The following is an 18,688-nucleotide window of genomic DNA, read 5'->3' on the forward strand; positions in this document are numbered from 1 at the left end:
TTAAGGCTCCAAATTTCTAATGCTTTCGAAATTTACCCATGTCCATGATTTAATCATCTCAGTAATTCTAAAGGTTTTATTTGTACTAGAAAACAATAGTAGTTAACAAAATAGATTATTTTTCGCACTTGCCTTTTTGTGACAGTCCTGCAGGACACCGGAGAACTTTAAAATGGGAGGAAAAGGCCAGACCATAGAAAAGCATCTCAGGCCGAGATCATGTGGCCTGCACACTGCCATTCTTTTCCACAATGACTCATCTGCAGACATGTTAGTTTAAATGTTGCCACCCTTGACGTAAGTTTATTTCATGTCAGGTTGTTATATAGGAATTAGGCCAGTGAACAGAAATTAAAGTGTGTGAGTAGTAACGAATCAAGTTTGCATGGTAACTTTTGCTGGTGCTTTGATGGGATGCCCACAAATTGAAATTTCTCATCTTAGTCCTCTGATGGATGGGCATGTGTATCTTTATTTCTCCTCTGAAAGAGCGAAGGTTTCCTCTCCTGGGGAGATACTCCATCCTTTTCTAGGTACCTCTCCACCACCACTGGCGGATTAGTAATCAGATCATAAATTCCGGGGCATTCATTTTGTTTTGAGGTGGTACCTTCATGTTCTTGTTCAAAGAAATCACAGTCCTGCATCAGGGATTGGAGATGAAATCGTGCCTCACTGATACTTCTCAGTAATGATTGGCAGGTAAAGCCTGAGCAGTGGACCCACCAGAGGAAGAGGAGATGACTCGCACCAGTAGCAGTAAGCCTTCCCTTCCCTCTCCAAAAGCCTAGGTCTCTTATACACTCTTTTGGGAAGGGGGCAAAGTTCTGTAGGTTTTGCAATGAGCAGAATTAGGCAGAATTTGTGTTATAGCTCCAGGTGGTATTTCCTCCCATCCCTCATATATGAACCTGAAGCATATATGTTAAATAATTTCACCATAGTGAATAAAGGCACAACACAGGAAGCATGTGCTGTGTGGAGGCAAGGAGTAAATTACCAATGGTTCACTGTGGCAAGAGCAGTTGCACTACTTCGTTCCTTTGGTTATTTCCTTGGCTTTAGACTTTGGATATATGATGAAGAGGTACCACAAAGTGATAGGCACAAATAGCTCTACATGTGAACTAGTTTGGGGGTGGGTGTTGAGTAGGCAAGGGAAAGTGGTTCCATATTCCAAGAGAACGGTTGCTTTCTAGATGTGTTATTAAAGGAAGCACTGTGGGTTCCATGGCTGGAACAGGGGACTGATCATTTATTTGGTCTGCATGTCAGGTGTTAGTCTAGCCCAGCCTTGGGCAAACTACGGCCCGCGGGCCGGATCCGGCTGTTCTATCCAGTTCTCTTGCTCTCCCCTCCGCTCCTTTACTTTGAATTTATATTAGTTCACACAAACACTCCATCCATGCTTTTGTTCCGGCCCTCCGGTCCAGTTTAAGAACCCATTGTGGCCCTCGAATCAAAAAGTTTGCCCACCCCTGGTAGCCATTCTGCTGGTCAAGATTAGTGCTCTCCCTGTGCCAAAACGAGACAGAAGTTGCCTGCTTGCGACCTGCAGCTCTGTCCATGGCAGTGCCCTTTGAGCAGCTCCTGTGATTGTAGTTGTTTTTTTTTTTTGTTTTTGCTCCAGGATGTGGTGAGAAAGTGGCCCCATCAGGGAGCGTGACATCTTCTAATCCCAACCCACACACTGATGTCAAAGTATTTGTGTTCTTTCTCCGGAGCACTGTGTTCTTCCACCAGCAGTCGCTAAGCTGGGCAAACATGCAGGTTTTTTGCAGTAACATTTGGAATATACATTTTTGTTTTTCAGTTGAGATTTCTAGTGTTTATATTTTGAAGGTCAGGGGTGATGTCACGGACTTAGTCATCAGCTGTCTGCGTACCACTGAGTATGTACCTCTCTCCAGTCAGCACCTGCAGTGCTTTTAATATCAGCACGAGGATGAGGAGTTCCTAGGCCTTTTGCGCATATAAACGTGTGTATGTGGCCAGATAGTGAAAAGCCACATCAGAGCAAGCACAGAGCTTACCTGAATTATGTGCTACTTTCCATCATTCCCTCAAGAGGTCAGGCAAGCAACTTCATAATGAATGAAAATAGTAAGTAGAATTGTTCAGTGAATTGTAGTGATTTGCTTGTTTGTAAGCATTCCCTCCCTAGATGCCTACCTTTCTGTGTTTTTTGCTCCCCCACCCCCCGCCTCTCCCTTGCTTCCCTTCCCTTTTCCTTCCCACCCCCTTCTTTCTTATTTTCTCATTTTAATATCTTCATAACTCAGAAGACTCTTTGTTTGGAAATGAAGATGGAGGGTTATTAATCAGGAAATTTCTGATGCTGTTTTCTACTCAAAGTTAAATGCAAATATGAAGGCTTCAGTCATCATTCAGTGGCCATTTACATCTATAGACAGTACTCAGGTGGACTAGAGGTTGAGATTTAAGAAAGCAGGGATACAAAATGACTATTCTTTTGGCAAAACTTAAATAAGTTACTATCTTTGTGCGGAGCAGTTAACACTGTATTTAATCTTTGAGACAAGTTTATTAGGAACTCTTGCAGCTGGTAAGTGGCCAAACCAAGACACAAAACCGTGCAGCCTGACCCCAGACCCTGTGGCCTGGGATCAGAGCCCAGGACAGGCTAATGCAGAGCACTGTATGGTCACCGTATAAATGAGGAAAATGAAAGGCACTGAGAGGGAGGTACACATTCACTGGTACACAAACAGCTGATGACTAAGACTGTGACAGGTGAGTAGGTGGCATCTGTATTAGCCTTGAGGGCCGATTTTGACGGTGGTGATCAGGACTGAGTTTTCCTTTTATAGAGGATATGAGGTGAGTAGATGCTGGGGCTGGAAAGCAGGTTGAGAAAATACGTAGTCTAGTGTAGTTGGAGAAGGGGATCTCTACAGGCTGCAGCCAGGTTTTGCCAGCCCCATTTCACAGGCAAAAGGGAGGGCGGGTTTTGACCAGCTTTGTGGCAAGAGCTCTAGAGGGCACAACTTAGTGAGGCAATAGTTTGAAGAAAGGAATGCTAGAAGCAGGAAGAATAATTAGGAGACTGTATTTGTTTTTTATTGCAGCATAACAATATTACCACAAACTTAGCAGCTTAAAACAGCACATTTATTATGTCACTGTTTCTGCGTCAGGAGTCCAGGCACTGCTTAACTAGGTTCTCGGGTGTCAAGTCTTGTAATCGACGAGTTCACTGGGGCTGTAGTTTCATCTGAGGCTCAAGTAGGAAAGATTAGCTTTTGTTGGCAGAATTCAGTAACTTTCATACAGGACTTCAGTTTCTTGCTAGCTGCTCATCCATGGCTATCTCAGCTCCTGCAGACTCTCAGTTTCTCCATGAGCATCCCCACATTAGGATCCATACATGGTGGCCTGCCTTTTCAGTGCCAGCAAGGAAGTGAGACACTTCGGCTAAACTATAACCCCACGTATTTAATCACCTGTGTCCTGTCACTTTTCCACATTCTGTCAGAAGTCACAGGTCACTCCCACACTCAAGGGGAGAGGACTGTCCAAGACCATGAACATCAGAAAACACAGATCATAGGCTGCTCTGGTGACAGACAAATGTAGTTGATGACACACTCAGGAGTCTGAACTGAGGTGGTATTAATGCAAATAGAAAGGAAGACTTAGATTCAACAATTGTCTGGCCGGGCTGGTGTGGCTCAGTGGTTAAGCGTTGACCTATGAACCAGGAGGTCAGGGTTCGATTCCTGGTCAGAGCATATGCCCGGGTTGTGGGTTCGATTCCCATTGTGGAGTGTGCAAGAGGCAGCTGATCAATGATTCTCACTCTTCCTTCCTCTCTGGAATCAATAAAGATATTTTTTTTTTAAAATTATGTCTGAGAAATAGAATGATTTCTTCCTGTACCACATGAAGTTCTTTGTATACCTTATCTCATGTAAACCTCAAAATATCTCTTTGAGGTAGGTACCAGGAGAATCCTTAGTTCACAGATAATAACACAGGCTTTGTAAAGCTACTAAGTGTACCGGTTAATAATGCGGATTTTTTTCAATAGATGGAGTTACACATATGTTGATATATATGCAATTTGATATGTGTGCTATTTTGTTGTATTAACAAGCTTCAAAACTTCATGTGTCAAATTTGCTGAAGGTGTTATCATAGATATTTTCACACTTAAAAATGTCGAATTCCGTGCCCCAAAAAAGAGCATTTGCGTGAAGTTTTAATTCATTACTTTATTTTGAAGAAAAGTGCTGCTGAATACTTCGGGAAGCTTATGATGAACATGCTCCATTCTCAAGATACTTGTGAACACTGGTTTAAATGCTTTAAAAGTGATGATTTCTATGTGAAAGACAAAGACATACAGGTCAACCGAAAAAGTTTGAAGACCAACAATTACAAACATTATTGGATGAAGATGCATGTCAAACTCAAAAACAACTTGCAGAAAGGTTAAATGTTGCTCAGCAAACAATTTCCGATCGGTTACAAGCAGTGGGAAAGATTTTAAAGGAAGGAAAATGGGTGCCACATCAACTGAACGAAAGACAAAGGGAAAACCGCAAAGTCATCAGTAAAATGTTGCTTCAACGGCACGAAAGAAAGTCTTTTTTGCATCGAATTGTTACTGGCGATGAAAAGTGGATTTATTTTGAGAATCCCAAACACACAAAATCATGGGTTGATCCAAGTCAACCATCAACATCGACTGCAAGGCCAAATCGCTTCTGAAAGAAGACAATGCTCTGCGTTTGGTGGGATCAGGAAGGTGTGGTATATTATGACCTTCTAAAACCAAGTGAAACCATTAATACTGATTGATTGCTACTGACAACAAATAATCAATTTGAACCATGCTTTGATCGTGAAATGACTAGAATGTTCCAGAAGACACGGCAAAGTAATTTTGCTTCTTAATGACGCACCATCACACACTTCAAAACCAGTTAAAGACACGTTAAAAGATCTTGCCTGGGAAGTATTAACCCACGCGCCATATTCACCAGACCTTGCTCCTTCAGATTACCACTTGTTCTGATCGATGGCACACGCACTTTCTGAGCGGTACTTCAAAACATACAAAGAAGTGGAAAATTGAGTCTCTGAATGGTTTGCCTCAAAACAAGAAAAGTTCTATTGGGACGGTATCCACAAATTACCTGAAAGATGGGGGAAATGTGTAGCTAGTGATGGACATTACTTTGAATAAAGCACTTTTGATGTTTCTCTTGAAATTATGTTTTCTTTGATTACAAAATCCGCTATTAACCTAGTAAGTGCCTATATCACATACATCCTTGCTTCAAGTCTGGGGTCTCAACCTAGATTTGAACATAAGATGTCAGTCCCAGAGCTCAAATTCTTAGTTATTTTTCTTTACTTGGACTTTAAAAGTATAGAGCAGTGGTCGGCAAACTCATTAGTCAACAGAGCGGCAAACCGCGGCTCACGAGCTGCATGTGGCTCATGAGCTGCAGTTTGCCGACCACTGGAGAGGATTTAAACACAGATGGATACCTTTTCATGTACCTACTGGCCATCTGTATGTCTTCTTTGTAAAGTGCATATTTGGATCCTCTGCCCATTTTTTAATTGGATTGTTCAGGGGTTTTTTGCTATGAGTTGTATGCACAGATTATTTCTATGTGTTGCTCTTGAATTATATTCATTTCTAAAACTTCCATGTGAGTATGCATATCTAATATTTAAATCTTAATTTTTTTCAAGAAAAACATTGGACCTTCTTTAATTATATTAAGGAACTTCCAAATGTCCTAGGTGATGACATTAGATTTCTACAACTATGTCCTAAAACACTAAGTTAAATATTTATATTGCATTATTTTTCAGGTGTGAAAATGAAACCAAATTCAAAACAGAAGAAGTATTTTGGGCATATAACTTCTGCCCTACTCCATATTCTTGGACTGCACTTCTGGGCCTTATTTTATATCTCGTTTTCTTCGCACCGGGTAAGCAAGCCTTTGTTGTTATTGTTGTGTTTATTAAATTGTTCTTCTTAGAGGAGACAAGCTACTTTGTAAAAAAATTCCTTACATACTGCTTTACTAAAATTTAAAAATTTGTATTTCTCAGGAATGGGACCAATGCCTTGGACTGTGAATTCTGAAATATATCCTCTTTGGGCAAGAAGTACAGGAAATGCATGTTCATCTGGAATAAATTGGATTTTCAATGTTCTGGTTTCACTGACGTTTTTACACACAGCAGAGTATCTTACATATTATGGTAAGAGGATTTTATTTCCTACTCTATTTTTAGATATGTTATCATTTGTGATTGAAAGACTATATTGTTATATTTCTGCGATGTGTTCTTGTTCTCCCAAATCCTTGGAAATGCACCTGGGGACAGGTGAGAGGAACTGTCCTTTCCCAAGCAGCACCGCTTCTAGTCCCTCAGTGCTATATAGCTCCACCCACCTTCCCAGCCCAAACATCTCCCAGCTGTCCCAGTTGGAAATCTCCACAACATGGCTTTGTTTCATGCAGAAACATAACAAAGAATGGTAGCAAGATGTGGGCAGGGAGTCCAGGCTAATGCTTGAAGATGACCCAGGACAGGGACAGAGTCATGTCCCGGAGTAGAATCTGAGTAGAGCTGAAAGCAGCCTCCCACTGTATCACTCTGCTTTCAGGCCGGGGCAGCGGGCATATCCGTGTCCACAGAGACCAGCACTCACACTGCCAGGACTGTGAACATGTCCAAAGTGTTCAAGTAAGCCGAAACCGGTTTGGCTCAGTGGATAGAGCGTCGGCCTGCGGACTGAAAGGTCCCAGGTTCGATTCCGGTTAAGGGCAAGTACCTTGGTTGTGGGCACATCCCCAGTAGGGGGTGTGCAGGAGGCAGCTGATTGATGTTTCTCTCTCATCAATGTTTCTAACTCTCTATCCCTCTCCCTTCCTCTCTGTAAAATATCAATAAAATATATTTTAAAAAAAACAAAGTGTTCAAGTAAAAATGTGTGGGGACTGTAACTCAAAATATTGGGAAGTGACTGAGTGAGGGGAAGACCTTGGGAAGGTACTTCAAGTCCATTTTTACTAAAGTGTAGAGACTTTCTTTTCAGCAAGAGGATTTCTTCACCTTGTGTCCACAAGTTGTACTTGGATTGTGAAGGATAAAATAGGTTTTCATTTTAATCTTGCAAGCCTCTATGGTGAATATGGAAGGCCTACTGCTTAGACCAGTGGTCGGCAAACTCATTAGTCAACAGAGCCAAATATCAACAGTACAACGATTGAAATTTCTTTTAAGAGCCAAACTTTTTAAACTTAAACTTCTTCTAATGCCACTTCTTCAAAATAGACTCGCCCAGGCCGTGGTATTTTGTGGAAGAGCCACACTCAAGGGGCCAAAAAGCTGCATGTGGCTCACGAGCCGCAGTTTGCCGACCACGAGCTTAGACCATTCTCTAATCACCTCCCCATCACTCACTGCATCCCATGCTCTGGACCAGCGATGGCCAACTGGTGGTCTGCGAGGTTGGAGAGGTTGGCGACCGCTGGTTTTAGGGGGTTTTAGGAAACCTTTGGAGCAGCAGTCACCAACCAGTAGCGTCCGCTGCTCTGGACACATTTCTTTTTGCAAGGACAGGTTTATTTGCCAGCCCCACATCCCCAACCATAAATTCCTTGAGCTCAGGCCAGGACTAGGCCTTGTTCACCATTATATTTCCAATACCTTCCAAGGCATCTTATTCATTTGATAAGCCTCAGAAGTGATGCTTGAATGACTAAATGCACAGATGAATTTCGTAGATGAGTATAAGAAACATAAAAATCTATTCCTCCTCTCTTCTAAACATGCTGAATTGCTATTTAATCTTACCTTTATAAAACTCTCCTCTCTCCCAATCACCATTTAGAAATATTTTTTTAAAAAGGAAATACACAGGCATTTCAAACTGGGTATATATATTAAGTATATTCTGCTTTATCCCATTTGGCAATTAAAATTTACCAAAGTTCATAAACTTATCTTCCTGGCACCTTAAACGTTAGCACAATAAATATTTACCCATATTTGCTGACTCTTGAGAATGCTTCAATATCTGAAGACCTAAATGTAGACTAATATCCTGAGAGCATTTTTTTATAGAAAGGATAGACCAAATAATAAAAGTCTACATGGTAAGACTTTTGATCGCAAAGCTCCACTTCCTTGAATTTATGCTGCCAGGAAAACATGAGGCAATATAAGTAAACTTTAAATGGGGCATAGCCAGGCTTCTTTCAAATATCTGGTTAGTAGAGCTCTCTGCTTTTTGCATTAAGTCGAGCTTCTATCAGGTGAGCGCACTGGTCCGTTCGGTCTACTGCTGGCTAACAGAACAACAGTTCAGGTAAGTTCTTCCTGTTTGTTGATCCACATTTTAATCTACATGTTAACATTCCTGATATAACAATACATACCACAATGATGTATGTCTCTGAAAATACCAGGTCTTCTCATTTCCTCCCTTTTTTGTTTCATACCTCAAATTTTTATTCCTTCCAAAACTGTACTGCTTAGTCTTCCTTGGACCCCATCCAGCAATGTTTATTACTAAAAATTATCATTAAAAATGTCACCAATATTCCATTTTATGTGTAGCATGTGTGACTAAGCCGATTCCTTGGAGAATATTACAATCAGACATGGTCTTTGATTCCTCATTTTGTGTAATTCAATTAAGTATTTATTTTAATTTGAAACTTAATATAGGACTCTAATAAAATTGATTTTCTTCATAACCAAGCTGCAGAATATCTGCACTGTTTAACAATCCTAACAGACTCGGTACAGGCTTTTTTATTTACATTATGATAGTTACATAACTAATTTGCCCATTACGTGGAACAGATCACAGCCTCCTAAGCCTCCCCACACCTCTAGTTTAACCACAGGTCTCACCAGTGAAGACCACTTACACACCTTTGGCATTTGACTGCTTAAGATTCTTCAAATCTTATAAATGGATCTTGTATTTCAATAGAGCTTCCTTGATATTATTTGCTTCAGGAATTTGCTTCAGGAATTTTTCCAATCAATCAAATTGTTTTAGCACTGACAAGATTTGATTAGTCATTTCTAATCATGCCACTACTCCTAAATTGTGAGAGATGATTAATATTTCCTCAATATTACATTTTATAAAGCCAAACTAGATTTGCTCTGTTCAGCAGCCTGGTTTAATCTAAAATACTTCATATGTTCCTATATCACCAGCATCATGATCACCATCCTTTCTTTGTCCCTCTCCACTAAAGATTCTGTTTCTATTCTTAACTCCACAATTTTTATTATCTGTAATCAAAACACAGGATTTCAACTCCTTTCTCAAAAAGCAAGCTTGCTAGTATCACCTTTTCAATGAAAACATTTCCAATTCATTAGTCATACTAAATCTTGTTCTGTTCTATCTCTAACAGCAACTCTTCTTCCCTTGTAATTTAAAGAATTTAGTAATGCTACCACTTTTTTGAGCAACTAACATCCAAAATTCTAATACGCATGTAACATAAATTGTTTCTATTACTTTTTTAAATTTCAGTATTGTTGATAAACAATATTATATCAGTTATATTAATTTAAGATGCACAATATAGTGATTCAACATTTTTATACCTTACATTGTGATCACCCCACTAATTCTAGTAATCATCTGTCAATGAGCAACATTATATTATTATTGGCTGTATTCCCTTTTCACCCATCTCTGTACCCTTCCCTTCTGGTAACCATCTTTCGGTCTCTGTTTCTATAAATCTGCTTTTGTTTTGTTTGTCTGTAGTTTTTTAGATTCCACATATAAGTGAAACTATATGTATTTGTATTTCTCTGCTTAACTTCACTTAGCATAATAACCCTCTAGATCCATCCATGTTGTTGCAATTGGCAAGATTTCATTATTTTTATTGCTGTGTAATATTCTATTGTGTGTGCATGTATACCCCATCTTCTTATAATAAAGGAAACCATCAAAACAAAAAGACAACCTACTGCATGGGGGAATATATTCACAAATGATATATCCAAAATATATGAGAAGCTCATACAAGTCAGTAACAAAGAGAAAACAATCTGATCAATAAATAAACAGAGACCATGAAAAAACATTACTTCAAATAAGAAGTAAGAAACTTCTTTAGTTTTATGAAGCTTGGGTAGTATGAACATTTGTTTTTGTTTTTGTTTCCCTTACTTGAGGAGACATATCCAAAAGGATATTACTCAGACAGGTGTCAAATAGTTCACTACCTGTGTTTTCTTCTAGGAGATTTATGGTTTCAGGCCTTATGTTTAAGGTTTAACCCATTTTGAGTTTATTTTTGTATATGGTATAGGATAATGGTCTGGATTAATTTTTTTACATGTTATCTATTCAGTTTTCCTAACATTACTTGTTGAAGAGATTGTCATTACTATATGCTTACCTCCTTTTTCATAAATTAGTTCGCCATATAAATGAGGATTTATTTCTGGGCTCTCTATCCTGTTTAATTGATCTGTGTGTCTGTTTTTATGCTGATACCATCCTGTTTTGATTATTATAGCTTTGTAGTATAGTTTGAAATCAGGAATATGTTACCTCCAACTTTGTTCTTCTTTCTCAAGATTGCTTTGGTTATTTATGATCTTTTGTGTTCCACATAAATTTCAGGATTATTTGTTCTAGTTCTGAGAAGAACGTCATTGGTATTTTTATAGAAATTGCATTGAGTCTGTAGATAGCTTTGGGTCATGTAGTCATTTTAACAATGTTAATCCTAGTCCATGAGCATGGTATATAGCCTTCCATTTATTTGTGTCCTCTTTAGTTTCTTTATTCAATATCTTATAGTTTTCCTACACACTAATAATGAACAATCAGAAGGGAAAATTAAGAATATAATCCATTTACAATTGCATCAAAAATAATAAAATACCTAGGAATAAATTTCACCAAGTAGGTCAAAGACCTATACATCATTGAAAAAAGAAATTAAAGAGGACACAAATAAATGAAAGGATTTACTAGGCTCATGGATAGGAGAATTAACATGGTTAAAATGTTCATACTACCCAAGCCTCTGCACATTCAAGGCAATCCCTATCAAAATGCCAATGGCATTTTTTCATAGAGCTATAACAAATAATCCTAAAAGGATCACAAAAGGCCCTGAATAGCTAAAGCAATCTTGAGAAAGAAAAACAAAGTTGGAGTTATCATTCTACCTGATACCAAACTATACTAAAAGGCTACAGTTTCAAAACAGCATAGTATTGGCATAAAAACAAACACATAGATCAATGGAACAATATAGAGAACCTAGGGGGGAAAACATGCCTATATGGTCAATTAATCATGGCAAAGTATGACAAAATGGGGTAAAGACAGTCAGTCTTCAATAAATGACATTGGGAAAGCTGGACAGATATTTGTAAGACAATGAAACTGGATCATTTAAATGTATGAACCAAAACTATAAAACTCCTAAAAGAAAACATAAGCAGTAAACTCTGACAATGCTCTTAGCAATATTTTTTTTCCATATGTCTCCTCAGGCAAGGTAAAAATAAAAAAAAATGGGACTTCATCAAACTAAAAAGGTTTTGCACAGTGAAGGAAACCATCAACAAAATGCGTAGGCAGCCTACTGAGTAGGAGAAGGTATTTGCCAATGATACATCCTGCATGGGATTAATATCCAAAATATGTAAAGAATTCATACCAAAAAAGAATCCCATTAAAAAATTGATAAGAGGACATACAGATAGCCAGTAGACATATGAAAAGATGCTCAATATCACGAATCATCAGAGATTTCAAATTAAAACTATAATGAGATATCACCTCACACCTGTCAGAATGGCTACCATCAATAAAACAACAGGAGTTGGAGAGCATGTGGAGAAAAGGGAACCCTCAGTGTTGATGGAATTGTGAATTAGTGCAGCCACTATGGAAAACAGTATAGAGGTTACTAAGAATATATATAACCACCTTATGACCCAACAAGTCCACTTCATTGCAGCATTATTTACAATAGCCAGGAAATAGAAGCAACCTAAATGCTCATCAATAGACTCATAGATTCAGAGAACAAATGATGGTTGCCAGATAGGAGGGGGTGGGCAGATGGATAAAAAAGGTCAATGGATTAAGAAGTACAAATTGGTAGTTATAAAAATAGTCATGGGATGTAAAGTACAGCATAAGGAATATAGTAAATAATATAACTATGTATGGTGTCAGATGGGTACTAGATTTATCAGGATGATCACTTCATAAGTTGTACAAATGTCTAATCACTATGTGTATACCTGAAACTAATATAATATTGTATGTCAACTGTAAGTAGAATATTTTAAGAATTTTTAATCACACCAGAAAAAATTTTTCTTAAATAAAAAAATGAGCTTTGTAGTATGTCAGATGGTGATAACTGGACTAGAGTGGTCTAAGAGAAGGCACAGGAGACCAATTAGGAGACTATTTGCAACAGTGCAGATGAGGGAGGATGGTATCAGTGCAACGGTAAGAAGTGTCATCTCTCAGATTATGAAAGTAGATTCACTGGGATTTCCTTAACAGATTGGATATTGGAGGGGAGAGTAAGAAAAATGTCAAGGCTGATTCCAGACTTTTGGCATGAGAGTCTGTAAGGATAGTGTTGCCATGTACTCCATTAAGTCATGAAATCAGCAGTGTCATAATTTTATGTCATTGCAGAAATATAAAATAAATGAGAATGAAATTTCTCCCTCAGAGTATCTCCAGCCTAGCAGACAAGACAGACAAAATAAATGTGCATAATTATAATACTTCTTAGTTACTATGATGGGGTCCTCGGCAAAGTGCTATGAAAGCTCATAGGAAAGAAGCAGTTATTTCCAGGGAAGGGAGGGAAGACCTAAAAGCAGAAGTTATATACGAACCTGGTCTATAGTTCTTGAGTTTGGCATTACGTGACTTTAGAAAAATAAATTGCATTATATTCACAGGATTAGAACAATAAGAGTCCTGGCTGTCAGTAATTTTTTGGTTCCATTTCAGACCACAGTTAATTATGCATGACTGACCAGAAAGAAACGTCAAAACCAAGCCCTCTTTCCATCCTACGCACACATACCCTCACCCCACCCCCTCGAAAACATACAAACAGCAGGGCCTCAATAACTTAGTTGCACTTAATATTGTTTTGTTACTACATTGATGAGATGCAGCAAGAACTTAACTCTTATTTATATCAATTAGTCTATGGCAGTGGTCGGCAAACTCATTAGTCAACAGTGTGGCAAACCGCGGCTCGCGAGCTGCAGTTTGCCTACCACTAGTCTATGGTAAAATTGGTTTCATTACACAGTTAACCACTGAACAACACAATTTGAACTACAGTTCCACTTATACATGGATTTTTCAATAAATGCATACAGTACTGTAAATGTACTGCCTTATCCTTACTATTTTCTTAATACAGTATCTTTTTTTTCTAGCTTGCTTACTGTAAGAATACAGTATTAATACATACAACATAACAACACATGTGTTAATCAACTATGTTAACGATAAAGCCTCCGGTCACACTAGGTTAAGGCTATTAATGAAGTTTGTGAGGAGGCAAAAGTTACATGTGGATTTTCAACTGCACAGGGTTCCTAACCCCGCCCTGTTCAGGAATCAACCGACTATTATTTCGCCTCAGTTCTAAGAACCTACTGATGATGTTAAGTGAGGACTTACTGTACATTATTTCCCGTCACAGGAGCCTTCTTCCTCTATGCTGGATTCGCTGCTGTAGGACTCCTTTTCATCTATGGCTGTCTTCCCGAGACCAAAGGGAAAAAATTAGAGGAAATTGAATCCCTCTTTGACAACAGGCTCTGTACATGTGGCGCTACCGATTCTGATGAAGGGAGATATATTGAATATATTAGGGTAAAGGGAAGTAACTATCATCTTTCTGACAACGATGCTTCTGATGTGGAGTAATTTTCAACTGCTGATATGTGTGGTTATTAAACAAACTTGGGAGGAAAAAGCAGCAATTGGTGACCTCACTGCCCTGCTTCTAATCTGGTTCTTTCCACAGTCCAGTTTTGGATGACTTCTTATTCTAAAATCCTTGATTAGGAGGGAAATACAATCGTGTTGACACTTTTTTTTTTCGTAAGTAGAAATGTAAAAAAATATATATATTTACAGAGATTTTAAAATAATAATCATTGAACAAATATGTGTAATTCCTTTCTGAGATAGTCTAAAATGAATATTGTATTCAGTGATTTCAGTGGTATCCTTTTTTCCTAAGACCATATATAACTATTAGTGGCAATTAAGTCAGTGCTAATCTAGCTGAATCATGTATGTGATATAAAGAAGCATTCTAGGATATGGTCTAAGATGTTTTCTATCAAAAGCTGGCCTATTGGCCCTAAAATTTTCCAAGGACAAGTATCTTATCTGTGATCAGCTATTAGAAAGTAAATTCCATTAAGCTTTCATCAACAAATTCAAGTGCCTCCTACTTGGGCACAGCTGTCTTATCTCCTTTGGATTCCACATTTTGGTTTCTCTATCCAAGACAGATCTTGAGAGTTCTTCAGAAATTGACTCCACACAGGATCTTTTGAACATTATGAAAAGCAGGTCTTTTGGGGTATATTTTCATACATATTTTTTTGCATCAGTGATAAGTGTACATTTGCACAGATAAGCTAGCAAGTTTTGATAAGTATATTTTATTGCTAGAAAAGTCAGAAAGAAAAGATTTTTATGGATCCCTAATTGAGTCAGTCACTTAGGTATGGAACTATAAATATAAATAGCACTAGATCTTCAACTGCATTTCAGGGCCGGTTTTTGTACATGCCAAATCACTTGATACTCACCACACCTTTGCACATCAATTCTTGAGTCCTATTTGTGCCTTCATTTGTGTTATATAAATAGCTGCTATCAGACTATTTCTCCCTTCTTTTATTCAAATAATTTCTGAAACAAAAAAGGAAGAAAATCAGTGACAAATAATCCTGCTATTGTTGCTATTTAAATAGTGGGACTTATTTTAACTTTTTATTAATCTTCCTAAGGGAATTGTCACTTTTTTTTTTACTTAGTAGTACTTGTCTTTTTTTTTTTTTTACTGTAAGAGCATAAACTAGTTTTTATTTTGCACACCCTTTCTCATTTTCCCTCACGATTTACATCTTCCACTATCCCCCAAAAAACAACAACACATAGATTTGTCTGTGGATATTTCCTTTTACTCATGCTTAACTTGAATTTTTTTTCCTTCCTGTCTAAAAATTGTGATTTACTATTGGAATAGATTAATGGTTCTCACATAGCACACATCTTTAAGAAATTTTGACTTTCTGCATTTCTACAATGTCTTTTCAAAGTGTTTATTGGTTTTTATGTTCCTTCATCAATGAACTCTAATTTTTGTTCTTATATATTAAGAACTATCTAGTATATACAAAGTTACTTGCTAGTTCCAGTGAAATTATGAATGACTCTTCTTTGGCCAGCTATGAATGCATAAGTTTGATGCATTTTAACATGACTCTAAACATCTAATAAGGTATCCTTGGGAGTGAAAAGGTGGCTATCTCTAAATTCACTGTGTTTCTGCCAGTCTCCAAGATATTTTTTCTTCTCTTTAAGTCTGGCTTGTTCACATCACAATGTCAAAGCTGAGAATGTAGCCAAGAAGATTCATTCTCTAAATCACCAGGGGTGTGATATGTGCTTTGTGATATGTCACTTTACTGGTAAAAAATTTTTCTTGCTTTGATCATTGCATATAATAAAACATTTATTTTACAGAATGTTTTTTTCCTTGAATTTTAGGAGGTGCTTTGACAATTGATTTCTAATTGGATATTAATATTAATTTGCCCCATAAGAGCAGATGTGATTTCATAGAGAAAATTATTATTCTATTTATATTTCTTATCTGTGTAATATTTCATAAGGTAAAGTGAAATGGAAAAGAAAGGGTCTGTTGTATATTAAAATCAAAATATGATGGGGAGAAAAAGTATTTAGACCAATAAAGTACTCACCTTAATAATTCTTCTGATTTATACAAATAATTGCCTCAGTTCTTCTCTTTATTATATATGTAGCCTTAACTCAGCTGAGCTGAATGCACAGTAACTTTATTAAAGGAGCAATTCAACTCTTATTTTTTTTGTAAAGCAGAACATGGCCAGTTTCCCTGACATATGCAAATGGTGTTTTCAACTTTATACCCATAAATGCACATTATAACAGGGACAATTTACCACAGTCCTACTCAACCCCTTCTTTAAAGGACTATTTGTTATTTATATAGCGATAAAGATAATATTCCATATCTTTGAAGTACAGAACAGAGAGGCACAGCATAAGAGTTATTTATAATTTTTTAAAAACAAATAACTACTTCAAAAGGAACCTTATACAATTAGGGATTATTTTTAGATTCGGTGAATATTTATAGTATATTAAAAATTTAATGTTTGAATTTTGAAAGTCTTTTTATATTTATTCACCTTTTAAGTTCTCAGCGTTATTAGCTACCACTATCAACTTGAAAACATTCTGTTTGAAATATCATCAAATATATATTTTATAGGACAATTTACATATGGTTTAACCTACCATATTAAAACACATTAAGCATCATGTATTTAACTGAAATTACAGGTCTGCTTCTAGACATACTGCAAGTTCAACAGATGTATATTGAGTTTTAGGAAAACATAGTGAAGAAAGCTGTAACCCCTATTAAGGGTTATTAGCTGAATGGCTGATGAGATCTGCACTAGACTTGAGAAATAATAACTTTCCATCTGCATCTGAACTCTTAAGTCTGAAGGTGATGTCAGATAGGTTCTAAAGATATGATATTAATATTTTTCTTCAATATAAACATTCCTGATAATTTTTATTGTTGCATCTTAGTCAATAATTACCAAGCACATGATTTTAATGTATATGTAAAAGGTCTAACTTAAAAGTAGACTTAAAAGGTTTGAAATTTTGTTCCCAATCATATGCAGTAGTTAGTTCACTGATGAAAATACTTTGAGAGTAATGCTATAAAGTGCTTTCTTATAGCTTTATTTTGCCAGTAAATAAGATTAAATATATGAATATAAATATGTTTTTTAAGTAATTCACTCTAAAACAAGAAATCTGTTAAAGAATTTAGAAATTATTTACTCTAATTTCAATCAATTATCCAGAGGAAGAATGAACAGGAAAAACATAAGTTGACAACTTATTCTTTTTCTTTTTCTTCAGAAAGTAAAATTAAAATGCATTATAATAATCCATAGATTCCAGGGGAAGATATTTTAGAAAATGCTATCCATATGTTATCTAAGATAATCTAATGACACTAATATAGTTTATAAATACTGGAATACAGTGAAGGGACAGGAAGGATTGTTTTGATTTTTTTCCTAGGCACAGTAATTAAAAACAACATTCGTGAGATATTTCTTTATAATCAGATTTTTTAAGCCATTCTCCTACATAAAATCTCAAATTATACTAAGCACCCAAAAACTGACAATTGTTGTGACAAGTTTTCAATTACCAAATTCAGACCTTTTCACTAACAACAAATACAAGAATAATATACCTGGCCAGGAGCAGAGAATTCATAATATGTGCTTTATAACAAAATGTATTAAATTGTGGATAAAATTTACAGCTCATGTGTGAAGTGCTGCCTCTAAAAAAATTCAGAATTGTTCTGTGGATTAATTTTAATGTCCTGTTTTCTGTCATGTTCTATTAATTTTCTTAGCCTCATGTACAGTAATGTTAATCTAACTGATGAAGTGATTCAGGTTATAGCAGTGAATCAAAGATCGGTACATGCAGTTCTGGGTGGACAATCTTGACGTTTTATAAAAATAGCATCATTTAAAAATGCCAATCAGCTATCAACTCTCTTATATATTGTCTCTTAGAGAACGAAATTTTTGTGTGCCAGTAATCATCAGAGAGATATTTTGTAAGTACTAATCATGTTCAGAAGTACATGAAAGAATTTTATCCAGATTTGCTTGTGAGTGTTAAACAATATAATTCCTATAAATTGTTACTTTGTACGTATAAAATAGTCTGCTGCACTTGAGTGATTTGATCTGTGGAATGTTAAATACTTACCTTTATTTAGCAGTAATATTCAGATTTTTGTTTTAGACAGTTAAGTTCATGTGTTTGTCATATCAATATAAATGAGAAAATGGAGCCTACATGTACTTAAAAGGTAAAAACCAGTATTTTGTAAAGTTTTAAAATGTTAGCAAATTTTAATATTCAAGTAGCATTCCATCTCATTTCAAGGTTAAAAAAAGATGAGACTGAACTCTAGCCAAAGTAGAAAATTTATACTCTATATGTCCAAGCTAGTTCTTAACAGCTTTTGGACTATATCTCACTTGATGTTATAATATCTTTTATTTATAATGTTCAAATTTCTATTTAGAAGCTAAAATGTATATCTAAACAGTTTTATGCTTTTAAAATATGTTTTCAAAGTATATATTTTATTTTCTGAGTGCATGTTATGGAGTGTTTAATATTCACATGTCTTGGCAAATCCAATATAAGTATTTATTCCTACATGTGACATATGAGATATGTCTTAAAAATTATGAATATGTATAATTTCCTTTAAAGTCATTCTAGCCT

The 18,688-nt window shown here is 36.4% G+C and overlaps 1 protein-coding gene across 1 annotated transcript in view; it reads left to right on the forward strand.

The window, feature by feature from the left end:
• The window catches only part of SLC2A13 (solute carrier family 2 member 13), a 303,078-nt gene extending 288,092 nt beyond the window's left edge, over positions 1–14,986 (forward strand). Inside the window, exons 8-10 of the mRNA XM_080659231.1 lie at positions 5,854–5,975; positions 6,100–6,252; positions 13,755–14,986. Of these exons, the coding sequence (XP_080515357.1) occupies positions 5,854–5,975; positions 6,100–6,252; positions 13,755–13,981 (502 nt within the window). The 3' untranslated portion in view covers positions 13,982–14,986. The remainder of the gene's footprint in view (positions 1–5,853; positions 5,976–6,099; positions 6,253–13,754) is intronic.
• Positions 14,987–18,688: the final 3,702 nt, after the last annotated feature.

This window comes from Plecotus auritus (genome assembly GCF_963455305.1).
Source record: "Plecotus auritus genome assembly, chromosome: 3".
Taxonomy (NCBI): Eukaryota; Metazoa; Chordata; class Mammalia; order Chiroptera; family Vespertilionidae; genus Plecotus; species Plecotus auritus.